The sequence below is a fragment of the Phocoena phocoena genome, chromosome 2 (assembly GCF_963924675.1).
Source record: "Phocoena phocoena chromosome 2, mPhoPho1.1, whole genome shotgun sequence".
NCBI lineage: Eukaryota > Metazoa > Chordata > Mammalia > Artiodactyla > Phocoenidae > Phocoena > Phocoena phocoena.
In genome coordinates this window covers 149,502,356-149,521,983 of record NC_089220.1, presented here as the reverse complement: position 1 = coordinate 149,521,983, position 19,628 = coordinate 149,502,356, and the positions used below count along the sequence as shown (strand labels likewise).

At 42.5% G+C, this 19,628-nt stretch overlaps 1 protein-coding gene across 1 annotated transcript in view; it reads left to right on the top strand.

The window, feature by feature from the left end:
• Positions 1 to 16,100: 16,100 nt before the first annotated feature.
• PITRM1 (pitrilysin metallopeptidase 1) overlaps positions 16,101 to 19,628 on the top strand; it is a 31,120-nt gene continuing 27,592 nt past the window's right edge. The window contains exons 1-2 of the mRNA XM_065871780.1: positions 16,101 to 16,153; positions 18,268 to 18,373. Coding sequence (XP_065727852.1) covers positions 16,101 to 16,153; positions 18,268 to 18,373 — 159 coding nt within the window. The remainder of the gene's footprint in view (positions 16,154 to 18,267; positions 18,374 to 19,628) is intronic.

Sequence of the window (19,628 nt, the reverse complement as noted above, 5' to 3'; positions counted from 1 at the left end):
ATAAACTGGCTTCAGAGAAACAGTGCATCAGTAAATGGAGCAAATTGAGTTTTGGCAAACTGGACATTCTAGAAATGGGTCAACCATGAGCTGATTTTTGGTGGGTTGGCCGGTTTCTGGATTTATGACCAGTGTTGGGTCAGGTGAGCAGAAGCTGTTCTCAGTCCCACTAGAATTATTATATCAAAGGGAGGACCTCCAAAGCAGCAGAGGGACCCTTGCAACGGGGCGTCCAGGCAGGGTGCATGCAGGGCGAGTCACAGGAAGTGACAGACAGGAAATGCACTTGGGAGCCACTCACGGATCCTCACTCACCATCAGGGATTCACCCAGGACACGGGGACACGGCAGTTTCTGTGCCAACTCTGTGGATAGGGATAATAGTAATAGGAGCAAACATTTACATCTCACTTATTCTGTGCCGGGCACTTTGCATAAATTTACTGGCTGATTTTTACAACAACCCTTGAGTTAGGGACTGCAATTCCCACCCCGTTTTGCAGAAGAGGAAACTGAGTCATGGGGTACGTGACTCCCCGGGGCCAAACTCTCTCGGTGGCAGAACTGGGTTCCAGCCCAAGCAGGGGGCAGGCATCCCGGGAGACCACCCTCTTGAGCCCTCTGTCAGACCACCCCCTGCCACCCCTGTCTGAATGTCCTAGCTCAGTCTTGGACTGTTTTAACAAACGTCTCCGCAAAATTGCAATCAAATCTCTCTTCAAGCGAATTCATGAGAACTTCCTATTTCCTCCACCTGTTCTCTCAAGCCGTTTTCCCTCCAGTCACTAGCTTTTCCTGAGTCAACCAACATTTCTTTCAGGAAGACATAAAATATATAGGAAGGATGCAATATTGATCCCCCTCAATGTGATTGCTTTGATAGGCAAACATAAAGCAATCAATAAATATTTACGGAAACCTGACGATATGCATGGACGTACATGGCATGTTTGATAAGATCTTTATGTAGCAGAAATTCACAAAATGACGGTCAAGTTCATTTGACCAAGTGCCAAACACATGTCCCTACATTTTGTACAGGAAATATGTGGTTACTTTATAAATTTATTTATTATTTTTGGCTGCATTGGGTCTTTGTTGCTGCATGCGGGCTTTCTCTAGTTGTGGCGAGTGGGAGCTACTCTTCGTTGTGGTCCATGGGCTTCTATTTTGTGGTGGCTTTTCTTGTTGCGGAGCACGGGCTTTAGGTGCGCGGGCTCAGTGGCTGTGGCGCGTGGGCTTAGTTGCTCTGTGGCATGTGGGATTTTCCCGGGCCAGGGCTCAAACCCATGTCCCCTGCACTGACAGGTGGACTCTTAACCACTGCGCCACCAGGGAAGTCCCTATGTGGTTACTTTAGACAAACAAATTAATAAACTCTAATTTATTAGAGTTAGAAGACTAGTTGATTCTTGGGGCTTCCCTGGGGGCGCAGTGGTTAAGAATCCGCCTGCCAATGCAAGGGACATGGGTTCGAGTCCTGGTCTGGGAAGATTCCACATGCTGTGGAGCAGCTAAGCCCGTGCGCCACAACTACTGAGCCTGCGCTCTAGAGCCCGCGAGCCACAACTACTGAGCCTGCCTGCCACAACTTCTGAAGCCTGCGTGCCTAGAGGCCGTGCTCCGCAACAAGAGAAGCCACCGCAGTGAGAAGCTGGCGTACCGCAACGAAGAGTAGCCCCCGCTCACCGCAACTAGAGAAAGCCCGCACACAGCAGCGAAGACCCAACACAGTCAAAAATAAATTAATTAATTAATTTTTTAAAAACATTGGTAAGCAATAAGGATCTCTTGTGTGGCACAGGGAAATATGCTGTTATTTTTTTAAAAAAGCCTAGTTGATTCTTGCTTTGGAAAATTAAAATCTGTGAGCATCCACATTCTAAACTGCATGTGGAATAAAATTCAGTTTAGAAATGGGGGTACAAGTAAGTGTGCATCCATGTGGACTGAAGTAGAAGGGGCTGTCTTGGGCTAAGGGGATTGATTTGTATTTTTAAAAATAAAGAAACATAATTGAGGAAAAACGAAACAATAGTCATGGGCTAACATAAATTGAAGTGTTGTCAGACTCCATTTTCTACTGTAATAAGGATGAAAACCTGGAGATGGAAATCGCCACAGTATTTTCATGAATTGGAAACCCTTAAATACCAAAATGTTAACTCTATTTAATTTTACTCACCTAATATTCAATTCTCATTATAATCTCCAGTCTCCCGGGAGAGGTTTCCCAAGTATGATTTTGTAAAACAGTTCACAATTCACCAAGATATTCAACACAAAATCCAATCTCAAATTAATGTAAGTGCCTGAAATGAATTACCCATGACAAATGGAGAAATGAACCGAGAAATGAATGATGTTCTCTGACCAAAGAGAGCACGGGTGCTGTTGTCAGCCTCCTGCCTCGGATGGAGGAGCTGCCTATGGTGGAGGATGTGTGGGCACCGCTTCTGTCTGCAAGTGAGGGTGTGCGGGCATCGTTCTGTCTGCAGGTGTGGTTCAACTTGTTGCCAAAGTTCAATCCCTTCGTGACTCCCTGTTAGCATATTTTCTCCTCAAAATAATTGCAATTTGAAGAGTTCTTTACTAGTAGGAAAAATGTCTTATGTTAGAAAAGCCAGTGGGAGCTTCCTAGGGCCATTTAAGGCTATATTTTAATATTCAAAGTTATACTGTGAATCTCTGGATGAGGGTATTCTAAGAGACAAACTGATATTCAGAAGTTCTGACAATGGTGATTCAGGAGAGGCAGCAGAGTGTGAAGGGATAAGTAGTCTGATTGTAGAATGGAATGCTGCACAGCCATTAAAGATTATGACATAGCAGAATATACAAGAGCATAGAAATACTACGTATGACTGTATCTTTACAAACATGTACATAGAGAAGTACTGAAGCATATGGGTAGCAGGAAGAGAGGGGTCAGGCTTAGGGGTTGTTATAATTAAAGGAAGTCCCTACGGCTGGGAGAGCCCTGTACGGGTGAAGGGGGAGCCATGGGTGTTTGGGAAAAGGCTGTGCTGTGGGAGGGAACAGCAAGCATAGGCCCAGATGTAGGGTGCGCTTAGAGTAGGATACTGATGGACCTATCATGTTATTTTGAAGACCGGGGCTGGTACCAGGAAGTGTGAGTGCAGAGGGCGGCTTTCGGGTGTCACTCAGCTGACAGTCAAGGGCTTATGAGATAAAGACGCGAGACCCAGAAGACAAGCGCCCCCGTGTAGAGGATGTATTTCAGCCTCTGTACCCTCACCTCTCGACATCCCCCTTTTTTCATGGAATGTTAAGCCACAAGGGTGACGAGAAGAAGCCCTGCCTGAACCATCCTGAGTCCTCACACCCTTGGGTCGGAGAGATGGGCGTGCTGTTTCTTGAGAGCCGGCAGACAGAGCCGCGGCTACGAAGTCCAATGAGAAACTGTCGTCCCAACAAGAAGGCGCCAGGCTCTGTCCCCCAGCACACACCAGGGAACCTCAAAAACACGAAGTGAGTGAAGGTGGGGTGAGGTGTATTTCCAACACCACAGCTAGAAAGCAGTCAGGTCAGAAAATCAACAAATGAATTTTGACTTTGTTTCTCCAGGAGTTTGGGCTGCCAGTAAACGGAGATGGCTGAAAATCGGGAAACCGCCAAAAACCCAAGAACAGAGAGCGCTTCGGAGCACAAAGGCTGCCTGGTCCTGCTTTGCCACTGCTTCTTCAAGTAGGGACTCAGGCTCTGTTCTCTTCCCCCAAGTGAAGAGTGAAAATATCCTTCCGTAGAGTCCAAAAATGTTCTAAGAAATGAGTTAATTGCTTGAATCTTTGGCCTATTCCTTAACCAGTTTCTGTAGCTGGCGGCACAGAACGCTCTGGCAGGCCTCAGTGAGAAGCTGGATGAGTCCGTGCAGAGCAGGGCTGGAGGCCGTGGGGGGAGTTCACGGATGCCCTGGAAGCCAGTAGTGCAAGACTCACTCCTCCATCGTGAGGCACTGCTTATCATTTGTTTATTGTAAAAGCACATGAAGCACAACAGGAATTCCTTGTGGTTCTAAACTCCCTGTTACTTTTCACTTATCTACAGCGACCATGACTTGTCCTTTTAACAGTGCCAGCCAAGCAGGCTGAAGTGGTTCTAAGTGTGAATAACTGCCATGAAAGCAATTTCAGTGAAAATAAATAAACTGGGTAAAAGAGTATTTATGCAAAAGCAAGATCCTTGCCACAGAAACGGTGAAATTTAAGGAAAAGTCACCACCTAGTGGCTGCCTCTGTTCACACCGTCGCTGAAAAACAAATTGAAGGCTTTGGGAAGACAGCTCTGTTGGCAAGGAAATTATTTTATCTTTTCCGTGGATGAGTCATTTCCAGGCGGCTGAGGGACCCAGGAAGATGTGTCTCTGACTGCACTGAAATCACTTCTCCAAATCACCACTTCCCCAACTACCTGTGATGAAGGACAAATTTTGTTTTTTTCAAGTGTCCAATCCTGATGGGCTGATACTTTTCTAAAATTAAAAAAGGAATTATTTTAAAAGGGCAAAATAAATACGGAAGAGGAATCTTGAATTTTTAATATTAGATTTAAAGAAACGTTTCTGAGTTAGAATGTTATAAAAGCTTCTAAACTTCCGAAACTCAGTTTCTACACTTAATTTCTTCAGTTTCTAATCTCTTAATTTCAGAATGTTAACTTCTAAACTCTCAGGTTTTGAATTTACCTTATTTCGGACCAGAAGCAGCTGCTCACGGAGCACCGTGAGTAGCCCAGAACGGGATACCTCTTTGCAGTGATTTGAACTTGGCAGAGCATGGGGGAGGTTCAAGCTTTAACTCTGTCATGTCAATTTCATGAAAGTTACATAATTATATTTCATATTGTTAGAGACCAGGCCTACTGAATAAGAATAAATTTTGAATTCCAGTTTTATTTCACATAATGATTGATCATGAACAAGCCATTGAATCCTAACCTGGTTTTCCAATTAAGTAAATTTATCTATAACCACTGCATATTGATTTGGGGGCTAAGTCTTTGCAAAGCAATGCATGAACTCTGTTGGAATTCACTTAGAAGATTGTAAGGCAATTAATCAGCTCACCAAGTAGTTGATCTGAATCATTTATAATGACAACTAAGACAGCAGGCTCACCTGGTTCACCCTTAACATATATTGTGTTCTCTGAATATTAGGTTTAATGTTCGCCTTATAATATTCTAAGAATTTGAATATTCAAAATGTCTTCTAAATGCCAGAATCTGTTTAAATCATTTATATATAATTTATGTTGAAAAAGAGAAAAATCTAAATGAGATACTTTAATTCAATGGTTAGATTATCTGATACAAATGAATAATAAACACACAACAATGAGCACGATGGTTCATGTGATGGAATTAGTAGGGGAAGTTACATATTTATTCCTAGTGGGAAAAAAATGTACTGATTCTGGATAGTTTTCTAAATATGCCCTTCTGTAGTATCACATAATTAACAGCATAACTGTAGTGTGAGAGAATAATTCAGAAGCTTTGGTAAAGGTACTTATTAAGTGGACAATGTCCTGAGAAACGGAAGTGCTGGAAGAAAGGGTGAAAACAATGAACGGTGAACAGCTTTACTCTTTTTATCAGAGTGATAAATAAAATTATTATGAGAACTATTTGTGGGACACTTTGATGAGCGCTTCAGATACGTTATCTCCTTAAATTTTAGCTAAATCCCATGAGATGAATTTCATTATGATCAGCCCCTGTTTCATTTCACAAAGGAGAGTAGTTTTATGTGATGTGAGTTAAAGGGCTAATCATATATCCTGACAAGTCCAGGGTAATCTATTCCTCTGAGTTAATTGAAACAATCTCTAAAATATCAATTTCCAAGTTAAATATTTCCAAGCTAAGAAATCTGTTTATCATTTGTGAAGAAACAACAGATTATAAACTCTTGTGTTCTGTTTTTATGTATTTTAAAGTGACATTTCTTTACTAAGGAGTAGACCCTTTAAGAAATCTGTTTAGAGTAAGATGATTAGAATGACAATTATCATTATAATGGTAGTAATTGGTAATGTCAATTTTAAAGATTTTACAGTACCATTTATTCAGTTCCTACTATGAAAAAGACGCTATGCTAAGTATTTTATATTTTCTATGAGGTGGGTGATATTGTCTATTACAGAAAATTGAAATTTAAAGAATTTAGGTCATGTGCTGAAGGTCAAATGGCTCTAAGTGGTAGAACAGAGATCTAAATCCAGACGTTTCTAACTACGAAACTGTATTCAATACAACAGCTTCCTCTCAACTTAAAGGATAATCCTCAACAATTTGATGGAAATTATATTTTATGTAGGTTGAAGTCAGATGAAGAACTCTTCTGGGAGTAAAGGCCGCGTGATAGAATTGAGGCACAAAGATGCCTCTTTTCTGTCTGAAGGGAAACAGTAGAGAGAAAGTGAGCGACAGAGAAGTGATCTCCTCTGCAAAGCAGAGGCTGTAGAGGTAGGAATTACTCACAGCCCAGGTGGTGTTCTCAGGGATTGGCCAAAACAGCCACTAACAACAGAAAACACTAAGCACTGTCCACATTCTAGAAATGGCATTAGGCACGGGTGACATGAATATAAATTATGCACCACCCCTGCCTTCAAGGAGCCCCCAGACAAATGAATGAATATCGTTCTTTCCCGGGAAAATTAATGCAGCAAATCAGAAGCTGTGAGCAGCACACCTTAAATTCATCCAGGAAAGGAACTGGGTAGAAGCCTGAGGCTTTTCTGTTTGATGTTTTCTATTAATCTGTTGGAAAGCATATCGATGGCAATTGTACACATTCTTATTCATTGTTATTACTGAAGTAATATACAGTTCTGAAAAAAATAACCAGTTCAGAAAGGTGTAAAGTGAAAGGAAAATGTTCTCTGATCCCCACATTTCACGTCTACTCCTTTTAGATAACCATTATTCATGGATTTGTATGCTTCCAGATTTTTTTTTACTTTTTTTTTTTTTTTTTTTAGCGGTACGCGTGCCTCTCACTGTTGTGGCCTCCCCCGTTGCAGAGCACAGGCTCTGGACGTGCAGGCTCAGTGGCCATGGCTCACGGGCCCAGCCACTCTGCGGCATGTGGGATCTTCCCGGACTGGGGCACGAAACCACGTACCCTGCATCGGCAGGCAGACTCTCAACCACCACGCCACCAGGTAAGCCCTTCCAGACGTTTTTGATTGCTATGAGGTCTGTGTCTGTTCCTATATTTTTATTTTAACCATTTTATTTTTATAAAGGATCATACTGATGGTTTCTCAGAAAAGTAAAAATAGAATGACCATACAATCCAGCAATTCTACTTCTGGGCACGTATCCCAAAGAATTGAGAGCAGAGACTCAAACAGATATTTGTATACCCATGTTCACAGCAGTGTTATTCACGATAACCAAAGGTGGAAGCAACCCAAGTATCCATGGACAGGGTAGTGGATAAACAAAATAAAGTAAATACAGACAATTATTAGCCTTAAAAAGGAAGGAAATCGTGACATTCTACAACATGGATGAACCCTGAGAACATAATGCTAATTACAATAAGCCACATGCAGAGGGATGAGTATTGTATGATTTCATTCATATCAGGTACTCAGAGTCATCAAGATCATAGAGACAGAAGTAGATGGTGGGTACCAGAGGCTGGGGGAGGGAGAATCGGGAGTCACTATTTAATGGGGACAGAGTTTCAGTTGGGGGAAGATGAAAAAGTCCTGGAGATGGATGGTGGTGATGGTTACACACAGTGTGCGTGTACTTAATGCCACATAATGTACACTTAAAAGTGGTTAAAATGGTCAATTTTAGGTTATGTATATTTTATCACAATTAAAAGTTAATTTAGGGCTTCCCTGGTGGCACAGAGGTTGAAAGTCCGCCTGTCGATGCAGGGGACACGGGTTTGTGCCCCAGTCCGGGAAGATCCCACATGCCGCAGAGCGGCTGGGCCCGTGAGCCATGGCCGCTGATCCTGCGTGTCTGGAGCCTGTCCTCCGCAATAGGAGAGGCCACAACAGTGAGAGGCCCGCGTACTGCAAAAAAAAAAAAAAAAAAAAAAAAAAAGTTAATTTAAAAAAGTAAAGATACTTTTCACAAGTTGCAATGTTTACATAACACAGTGGATTGGCCATCTTGTCGTGTGGGCACAGGGAGCCCTGTCCCATTGTTATTGTAGGAGGATATTGAATGGGTTTTCCTGTCTCCTGAGAATCTGTAGGAGAGTGTCTATCCCATGTCAGGGAGACGACACGCACCCCCTCCCCCGCAGCAGGAGCTTGATGGAGATTCCATTAGAGGAACATAAAATAACCTGTTGGAGGACATTTAGGCGTATCTGCATTTACAGCTTCCCTGCACGTATATTTTTCTGCAATCTTTCGTGAATATATGCACGTGGTAAGCTGTGAGAGGTAAAACTGCCACTCTCAGGAATGTGTATTATTTTACCATTTGAGTAACATGCCAAGTACTGCTCTAAAATATTCTTAGCAATTGATATTCCCACCAAATTATGTGGGAGTAATTACTCGAGACAGCAACCGTTTTCAAACCTTAAATCTTTGCCAACTGGATTGGTTAAAAATGGTTTCACATTTTAATTTTCTTAGTTCTGAGTCTGAGGGTCTTTCTTTTTTGTTGGTCATTTGTAATTCTGTTTTTGAACCAACTCTCCTAATTTTTTGATTGGCATTTTTCTAAGAGATTTGTAAGAATTATTTGTATACTAAGGTCTTTTTCTGTCATGAGATTTGTAAATTTTTTTTATGGTTTGTTGGTCTTTTGTTTGTAATGATACTTTTGTTGCACACATATTTGAGAATTTTTACTGACAAATATACCAGTTTTTTTCTTTATGGATTCTAGATTTTTATACCATACTTATAAATAATTCCTAAATTATGTTTTACATTTACTCATCTTTTATGTTTTTATGAGCCCATTTTATATTAAACGCATTGATCTATCTGGAATCTCTTTTGGTGTAAAGAATGGGTCAGTATTGAGCTGATTTATCTCAACTTCGTTTCTTAAACAATCTTTTCCTCAATGATTTAAAATGCTTCCTTTATCGTATATGAAATTTCGTATGTTCTGGGTCTGTTTCTGGACACAGTAGTCTGGGTCCCTGAGATCAATCTGTCTTTCCCTTCTTGAGCAGTAGCCATCTATGCTGGTTTTCTAGGGTCGCAGGGGGACAAATACAACACCCTGGGGTCTTAAACAACAGTCATTCATTGTGTCTCAGTCCTGGAGGCTGGAAGTTCGAGATCAAGGTGTCGGCAGGGCTGGATTCTCTGGAGGCCTCTCTTCTTGGCCTGTAGACGCTTTCTCCCTGTGTCCTCACATGGTCGTCCCTCTGTGTGTGTCTGTGTTTTCATCTTTTGAGGGTACCAGTCAACTTGGATTAGGTCCCACTCACCCTAAACAATTTTATGTTAATCACCTCATTAAAGACCCCATCTCTAAGCACAGTTACATACTGAGGTCCCGGGGGGTCAGGGCTTTACAATATGCATGGGTTGGGGGGACACAATTCAGCTTCTAACAGCATCTCATAACCATAGACGAAAGATGGGTCCAGCAGAAGCTAAAATCAGTTAGAATATAAATTCCTGTCTGTTTAATCCGTGGTGACTTGGGTCATTTTCCACTTTCAAAGCACTACTAAATGATCACAAATAGATAGTCCAACTTTTAGTTTCCCTAGAAATACATTAGACAAGAACACAAGGGGTAGCAATGGGCCCATGAGTCACAGCAGACAGAATCGGCTTCCAGCTTATCTCTTAGGACCAGATTCCCCCCCTGCACACCATACACTTGCGGGGAAGCAGCACAGTGGAGAAGGACGTGCCGAAATCCCTCAGCAGCCTGTGCTTTGCCTCTGACCAACTTCTTTCTGCTCCAGTCACTGAACCTTAGTTCTCTCTCTCCTTGGACGTGGATTTCACATTGGAATGTAGTACTTCCCAACTTTGTATTTTCAAACTCAGGTGCCCTCAAGACCCTCACATTAGAAATAAGACCAGTTCTGCTCTTCCCACTCTGGGAATATTATCAGTATTCCCCAAATTTGATATTATTTAATATTTGATAATTATCAGTTCCCCAATTGATAATATAGATAACATTATCAATATTATTGATACAAAAGTAATTTTAATGATTAGTACATTAAGAGATCTGTTGAAATCAATCTATTTGAATGATGATATGGTCTCTGAGTTTAAAACAGGACCAATTGTGAATTAATTAAAAACAGCTTTTCCCCATTGAGCTTTTTATTGTATAATTATGCTGTTGCCTCTGGCTTGTTTCCAGTAAAAAGCCATCTCACTAATGAATATTTATTTCACTGCCACAAACAATAATACATTAAAATGTTGTATAAATGCTATCATGCGTATTCTTTTCCATCCTCCAACCTGCAATAGTACTCATCTATTCTTTCTCTAACAGATATTTGTGTCAAAGCTCCAAAAAGTGATGTGTGAAAATTCAATTACAATATATTTTTTTCTGTTTCTGGTGTGTTAAAGTTCCCCCTTCATACAAGTAAGCTAGAATATTGTAGAATGTTTTGCTGAGAAAAACAACAATTTTGGAATAAACTTCACATTTGTTTCATGAAATAATGATTTTGACCAGTAAATAGTCAGGAAAGAAGCTCCGGGGAAAAACAAAAAAGAGTGAATGGATATCAACAGACTGCCTCTTTTTAGGAATAGAAACCCAACAATTTTGTTCTCACATATCAACAACAGATTAGTAAGACATTAATTTTTACAACTAAATATTTTTTTAAAGACTTCTGGCATTTCATAATATAGGAGGTGATTTATTTTAACATTGTAGTAGGTAGCATAATGGCCCCAAAACATGCCACTTCCCAATCCCTGGAACCTGTGAGTCTGTTGTGATTTGTGGCAAAGGGGAATTAAGGTTGCCAATCAGATGACCTTAAAATAAGGAGATTATTTTGGATTGTCTGGGTGGGCCCAGTGTAATTACAAGGGTCTTTAGATAGGGAAAAGGGAGGCAGAAGCATCAGATCCAGAGAAATGGCATCGGAAGAAAGACTTGGACCAGCCATTGCTGCCTTTGAAGTTGAAAAGAAGGTGCCATGAGTCAAGGAATGTGGGCATCCTCTAGAAGCTGGAACAGACTAGAAAAAGGATTCTCCCCAAAGCCTCCAGAAGAAACACGCCCCTGCTGACACCTTGATTTTAGCCCAGCTAGACCAAAGGTCCCATAAAAGTAGGGGCCGTGTCTTTAATCTCTGCCTGAAGAGGTAATTTGTAAAAATTTACCCAAAATTTAGCAGCAGAAAAGTATGCAGCCTGTCCTAGGAGCCCAAAAAAATTTTATCCAACAAGAGAGTGATTATGAACACATTGCACTCCTACCTTGGAAAGCGATTACAAAATTATTATAAAGTGTTACAAGTATTGTAAGATGATTTATCACATAAAGCAAGTAATTCATGACCATGGAGCAGATAAAAGGTCAGACATGGAGCCTTGAACTGGATGGTTCTGTGTTGTAACCACCTGAGTAAACCGTGGTTTAGTTTTACAAGTTACCGAATCGTTCATAAGGAAACAGTAGCTTTTGAGTTGCTGTTAAAAACATCTGAAACATATAAAATGATTAAAATTTGAGTAATGGCTACCGTTAGAAAAGAAACATTTGAAGAGAATAAATGTTGTCTTTGGAAGTTTCTAGGTTATATTTTTTTCCCTCTTCACTTTCTCATTTCCACCTGGCGATGAACCCTTTGCCCATATCCTTTGACATTCTTTCTGTATCCCCTGTCAGTCATGTTCCTTACACATGGTCAAGAAAAGTCATTCACTCTCAGTGTGATTTTAAGAAAATGGGTATTGCATTTCAAGCATTTTGCTGAATTTGGAACATAATTTTCTCCCACTGCGGTATTTCAGGCATCAGTGCATGCATGCTGAGGACGATGGGGTGGGAGGGAAGGTCCTTCCTCTGCCTCGACTCCAACTTAAAATTGTACCATGAGTCAGGGGGCCAACCTAATGACTCATTCTGTGGGCATTTTAATCTTCGGGATTTTTCTATTACAGGGAGCAGAAACAAAATTCAAACTACATGTATTAAAAGCATAAGTGAGAAAAGTAAAACTTTTAAGCCCTTAGAAGAAGTATAATATCATTGTGGCCTTGAGGTATGTACCAAGTGATTTGAAGTAGCAATTCCACTTTTTTCCCATGTAATTTACAAGATTTATTGAATCTGTTCTCCAGTGCCCTAGGTGTCTATTCCTGGCTTTTTCTAGATTCTTTCAGCCTCTTTGCCTCTCTCTCCCTCTGTGTTAATACACACTATCTTATTTGCTATAGCTTTGTAGAATTAATAAGTCTAAAAGTCCTTAATAAGACTTTTTAAAATTCCTGCTAAAATAAGTTTCCCACACTGTGCTTCAAAATTGCTTTGCCTGTTCTTTAGTCTTTTCTCCTTCATCTCTGTCTTAGGGTCACCTTGTGCTCCTAACCTGTTGGGATTTTTATTAGAATTGCATTGCATTTTTGGAGGGGAATGACATCCTTATCATACTGAGCTTCCTGTCCATGGAAACAGAACCCCTTGCCCTTTATTTAGGTCTTTGTTAAATGCCTTTTGCTAAAGTGTTATATTAGGTTCACAATTAAGATCTCCTTTTTGACTCATTCCACTCAAATGCAAGTGTATTTTCCCCACTCAAGTGAGAGCTTCAGCGTGCATCCGGATTTTTTTTTTTTTTTACTAATTTGTGCTAGATAGATAGATATAGATGTAGATATAGATATATGAAAGATAATACATATCACTATTTCTACTATCTATGTAGTATTTAATTATATAAATGTGTTACATTTTATTTAAGAAAACCCTCTTGGTAGACTTGTATGTTGTTCAATATTTGTTGTAGTCAGAAAGTGCTGCAGGGAACATTATTTATACATCATTGTGCCCATGTGAGAATATAGCTGTAGGATAATTTTCATGAAGTGAAATTTCTGGTGAATGAGTACATGCATTTAAAATATGCATAAATGATGCCAAAGTGCTTTCCAAAAGGTAAATATATATAGTATAGCTCCCAGAGCATAAAAATACCTGATCCCTGTAATTTCACAGACCTCACTAGCCTTGAGTTTTATCAAACTGTTACATTTGATAGATAATATCTCATTGTTATTTTAATGTACCTTTTCTTAACCATTAAACCTGGCCTTTTTGTCTCATAGTTATATGTAAATTTGTAAAGTTTTTTTTTTAAGTATTATTATTAAGGATTTTAACCAAGAGGAATCTCAACAACATCTTAGGTTTTCTAAAACAACTACTTAAAACACCCAAAGTTAAACTAATTTCAGGGGAAGAGGTGATGTGCATCAGAGGTGGACATCAGGGAATGTACCTAGAAGTAGAAATGAAATCAAAATCTGCGAAATTATGTGAATTTCTGAATGGGTCATTTTAAACAGACAAAACAGAAGACTGAAGTCAGTGTGTGACCAACGTCAAAATTAAGACCTAAGATGACAAAACTATAGGACCATAGGGTTGAAAGTCAACTGAGAGAAAATTGGGACCTCTTTCTCTACAGACAATCCCGGTTTTACAAGCTCAACAGAAAGATGAAATGCTTTATGCAAACTTATCGGTAGAAATATTCAGTGGTTGCAAACAGGTGACACAGAATAAACATTTATTGAGTGAAAAAAATAAAAGAGTGCTAGGATTGCAGTTTGGGTTTTAGTCTGAGGCTGTTTCCCCTTATTTCATGTTATCAGCACTGAGTCTGTTAACATTTTATACCTTTCCTTCATGCCAACTTTGGAGACACTTACTTTGCATTTCCAGCAGTCATCACTTGATTGCTGTTTGTGAAGAATTCAGAAATAAGGGATTTGCAAAAGCATGCATTTTATCGATGACATGAAATCCTGAAAACAACATATTCAGTTAAACTACTTCATATTTTTCTTCTGGAGGTAAAAGAACCTTGACATCTTGGTATTAGTTTGCTAGGGATTTGTAACAAAGTACCACAAACTGGGTGGCTTAGCACAGCAGAAATTTACTGTCTCATCATTCCGGAGTCCAGAATTTGGAGATCAAGGTATTGGCAGATTGGTTCATTTTGAGGCTGTGAGGGAGAATCTGTTCATAGCTCTCCCCCAGCTTCTGGTAATCCTTAGGTACCTTGGCTTGCAGAAGCATCACCTCAATCTTTGCCTTCATCTTCACGTGGTCTTTTCCTGTGTGTGTCAAGGTGCCTAACTATTCCCTTTTAAAAGGACACCAGTCATATTGGATTATCATTTTAACTTGTTTACCTCAGTACAAACCCTGTTTCTGAATGAGGCCACATTCTGAGGTTCTGGGGGTTAGGACTTCAACATATCTTTTTGGGGAGACACAATTCTACACATGACACTCCGATATTTGCTTGATTGCCTTTCTATGTCCCAGGCACAGTCTATTCTGAGAATGCTCACTTGCTAATCTTACTAACACAACGTTTCATTATAACATAGGATTTTTTTTTGTAACAAGATATTGCATAGACAATTTTCTTTTTCATAGACAATTTTTGATGTTTCTTTTCTACCTTGCAAAGATTTGTGTTAATGTAAATTGAGATTACATATGAATGTTAATATTATGTTGGTGCTGCTAAACATAATTATGTATAAATTCTTAGTGTGTATGTGTGGGTCAGCCATCAGTGAGGTTTATCCTGTGGAAACATTCTACTAAGTGGCAATTAGTGGATTTATGTAGCATTTATTCTTCAGAGATCAAAATTCTAGAACCTTCCAGTGCCTCACTTTCCTGCACAATCACAGCAGGGTTAATAACACCCAACTGTCTCCCCAAAGATCACAGAGATGTTGTGGGTCTAACATTTATTACCCAAATTCTCATCAGAGGAAAGGTATTTACACGGAGTATGTTTGTGTCCGTACCTTCTCATCATTACCCTTGTTTGTCCTGGTTCAGCTGGATTCTCCGCTGAATAAGTGGTTAACTACAGACTCCTCTGCATCGTGGAGAGGTTTTTGTAGACTTTGGTGACTTTTCCTTGCCTTATTACCCTTTACGTTGCTGTCAAAGCGTTTCGTGTTCAAATCAATTGCACCTGTCTACTTAGTGTTCTTTCTTTAGAACCTGGAGGAAAGGTCAGGGAGATATGAGTCCCTTTGAAGTCCCGGGATGGGGGAGGGGATGGGTGGGATGCGGAAGTCCAGAGAATGGAGGAAACAAAAGCTCTGAGGTCAGACTCGGGTCCTGCATTCTTCCAAGTCCCTCCCATACCATGCCCAGGTGTGTTTAATCCCAAATGCCCTTGACAGCCCACAGCCGCCTGCCGGCCCACCCACTCATGCTCTGCCCTCCTGGAGCCACTCCCTTAGGTTCGAGTAGGCCACGTGTGTAGTCCCCCCAGGCACGAAATGCCGGTGGGGAGCTGCCCTGCAGTTTGCTGTGGGTATTCTGGTTGGGACCGTTCGTAAGTAAGAGCATGACATCGTGGAATCGTGGCCGTGCAAAGCAGGTGATGCAGTCCTCTAACCTTATCCACGAAGCTCCACAGCCCGGGGCTAGGGCACCCGAAAGGAGCCTGAAGCTGGACGCCCTTCTCACTTCACCGCCCGAGACCTGCTAACGGACGCCTGAGTACGCACAACCTCCATTCCAGAAACCAGCGCCCACCTGTGGCCAGAGGACCACGCAATTCACCTGGCTCAGCGTAAGTCCGCCCCTCCCCTGCACACGCCCGCCCCTCCCCTGCACACGCCCGCCCCTCCCCTGCGCAGGCCCCGCCCCTCCCTACGCCTGCCCATGGCTCTCAGCCCCGCCTCTCCGTCGCCTCGCCCTCCCCGCCCTCGAGTCCCGCCCCGCCGTAGCGGGGCCCGCCCCCTTCCTCGCCAGCCTATTGAAGGAGCCGTCGCCTTGCGCACTGACCAATACGGTGGAGGCCGGCTCGTCCCGCCCCGCGCCGTGCGTCGGGTTAAGTGGGGTCACGGCCGGCGGTGCGCCAGTCACAAGCCATGTGGCGCAGCGGGTGCAGAGCTGGGGTTTCGCTGCGGAGGCTGAACGGCCGGTGAGAGGCGGCGGGGGGGAAGAAAGGGGGAAGTTTATGGGGAGCGAGGAAGCGGAAGGGAAAGTGAAGCGGGGAGGGAAGGTGGGCGGCGAGGGCGCCGGGAGCCCGGCGGGCGGGTGGGTGCTGGAGGCCTCGGGGTCTCTCTCCGGTCAGGGGTGCCGTACCTCACCTCCTTGTTCTGGGGCTCCCGGGGCCCCTCCGCCTCGGGGCTCCGGGGCTCCTCTGCTGCGGCCTCCTGCACCCCCGGCCCCCTCGTCTGGTGGCTCGTGCACCCCGGGGCCCCTCGCCCGGGACCTCGCTCCGAGAGCCCGTCGGGATGGCAGAGCATCCCCTCCAGTGGCCTCCTCCTGAGGAAGGGAGTTCCTGTCCAGTTACCAGGGTTGGGATGCTGCAGCCAGGAAAGACTGGGGTACAGCCGTGGAGGACCCGGCCTGACCCCTCTCACTCCGGGCCTCGCAGAGCGGTGGCCCTGCGTGCAGGCTGTCGTTGGTGTGGATCTTAATGCAAGAGTAAAAGTAGGCGGCAGTTACGGGTCTCATTAGGCGTTAGCTCCATTCCCCTGTGTAGTTGTGGGCAGGGAGGCCTCAGGCTCCGCACCTGCGCTTACTTAACCTGCGGCCTTGATGAGAGTGGCGCCTCCGGGAGTGGAGGAGCATTGTGTTTAATGAGAAGGTTTATGGTAATAGAGTGTGTTTAGCTGCAAACCATGAATAAGTATCATGCCTTTTGAGTTTGTAAAATAGGACAATATTTTACTTTTTAAACAAAGATGAATTGTTTAGTTTCATGCTAATTCACAGAATCTTGTTGAGTTTGTAAAATATTGCAACATTTTACGGTTTAAAGCAAGATGAGTTGTTTAGTGTCACGTTAATTCACAGAATCTTGTTGAGTTTGTGGTGGAGTTTAGCTGCTGTTAGCCCAGGGGAGGGAGCAGGGGGGTGTCTGTTGTTGGGCTGCCCTTATTGGTGTTTTGGGTTAAAATCCTCTATCTCATAATTCTAAGAGTGGCTAAATCGGGGAGGGAAATGTTGGTTGTTAATAGAACATCCCCGTACTATTGCCTGATATTGAATGAGTCAGTGTATTGTGTGCTTATCTTATATAAAAGAAATATTTTGGGGATACATCATTAATGTAGAAAACACTATAAAACGTATAATGCAGGTGAGACAAAAATTATTTAAAAATAAGCTGTGTCACCATTACCCAGTTTAAGATTGCTCCTTACCCATCATACGTCATAATTCTCCCTTTTAAATGAAATTGCCCTTCTGGTTTACAGAAATAACCTCCTTATTTTTCTTTGTGTTTTTACCATCCATCAATACTCCCACGCTACAGCGTTACCTGATTGAACAGTACCTGTTTAGACTAATATTGTGTCTGTCCTTTGCAATTTTTTTTGGTTTAGCATCATGTGCCCACATCTTTGATACATGTAGTTGTAGTCCATTAATTCTTAGGACTAAGTTATCAACTAAATAGTCCACAATTTATGTGTTCTCTGTTGCTGGACATCTGGGCCGCTGGGGTTTGGGGCTCTTGGGAATGGTGTATGTGGTGTGTGTGTGTGTGCGCGCGCGCGCGTACGGGCACGCGCGCCAGGGCATGAGCGCAGGTCTCCAGGGCACATACATCCAGGGGAATGAACTGCTAATCTGAATAAGGCCAGTGCTCTTCCGCATTCTCCACTCAGTGTGCACACCCAGTGGCTGTGTGTGACTCCCTGGTAATAACTAGACTTCTTGGTTTTCACCCATTTGGTAGGTACGTAATGGGACTTTATTGTAGACTCAGTTTATTGGGATACTGTGATTTTGACATGAGTTGTTTTTTACACAAGGGAAATGGGTGTTATAATTGTATTATAGTTATTTATGGACATGTACAAATAAAAGGTTTTCAACATTTATTTATTAGTTGATGTTGCATGAGTTGAGATAAAACTGAAAGAACTTTAATGGAAATTTCCTGGAATGTGTTTAGAAGATGCAGGTTTTCATTTTTCTTTGAATTCTTTATCCCATGACAGCGTTTTCATTATGTTGCTGAATTATGTTAGCCAGTCTCCCTGCAAATTATGTAACTTTGATTATTTTCCTTAAACATAGCAGCGCCAGCCTCGGAGCATGGAGGTGGGCGAGCACCACGGCCTGTGAGAGGGCGCTGCTGCGGTACCGGATCGGAGAGAAGATCCACGGCTTCACTGTCAGCCAGGTAGGCCCTGTGTGCTCTTCCTGTGTCAGGTCCCAGAGCAGAGACCGCAGGGGTTTTCATCTTTGTCCCCAGGACCTGGCTTCCTCCTGTTTCACAGCAGGTGCTCAAAGGAGCGGAGTTTTGCAAATGAAGGGATTTTCTGACTCTTAAATGAGTACAAATCCCTAACGCCTTCCCTGAACCCCTAGACGCCTCACATCTTTTCAGAGCTCAGAAAGTAAATGAACTCATTTTTGTTTCTGCATCAGTCGTGACCGGTAATGAAGACTGAAGGCCCCACATCTATTCAGGTCAAGTTTCACCATCGGCTGAGTTTGCTCCAAACTTGGGCAAAATCTTTCTGTTTTTGAGCCGTTTGGGTTTCAGGATTATAGAAAAGAGATTGTGGGCCTATAGGTACTTAAGTTTATGTAAAAATGGATTTTATTTTGTTATTGCTTTGTTTGGCTTAAACTTTCACATTGTTTTTTTCTTTAATGCTATACTTGAAAACAGTGCACATCATATAATTGACTGGTTGCTGGTTTCACACTGTGCTTGACACTCTAATGAAAACAAAAGCAAGCAGCTCACAGTCAGAAGGACACGTGTGCAGCTTCAGGACAAGGAACAGCTTGCTGAGGTGCAGAGAGCAAGAGGAAGACGCAGGAGAGGGGGCTGCTGGGCGCTGGGTGGGGACAGGTTTGTAGAGCATGAAAGGAGAGCCGCCATCTGTCTCCAGGAAATGGGAGCGGGCCCAGCACCGGGGCAGGGAGTGTTCAAGGCAGGGTCCAGGAGCTTTGAGCCACTTAGAGGGGTTCATGGCTGTGGGAGAGAGCCCCTAAAGACTCTCGTTTAGGGGCCTTTTGTGAGGCCCCTAAAGACTTCTCAGGGGACTTGGGATTTCTAATACAGTTGTGGTTAATAATGCCTTGTTCAGAGGCTGATTCTTTTCCTGTATGTTTCAAGTTTTGTAGAAACTTACTTATGATAAGCTATCAGAAACTTAGTTTATGATAAGCTGTCATGCTTTTTAGAAACAGTTACTGTGAAAGCTGTTTATGAGGCAGACTGGTTTTAAATTCATTGATCGCATCTTACAAAGTATAGTTGTGAACTCTGAGGTGTAAATGATTTCGAGACAAGTGATTTCATAGGTATAGCTTACGTGGGCATCAGTAGAGCACTTGAAGCACATAGCTTTTGTGGCAGGGCCCCCCAGAGCAGGCTCAGGACATCCGAGTTCTAATCTCTGCCCTGCCAGTAAGTTGTCAGC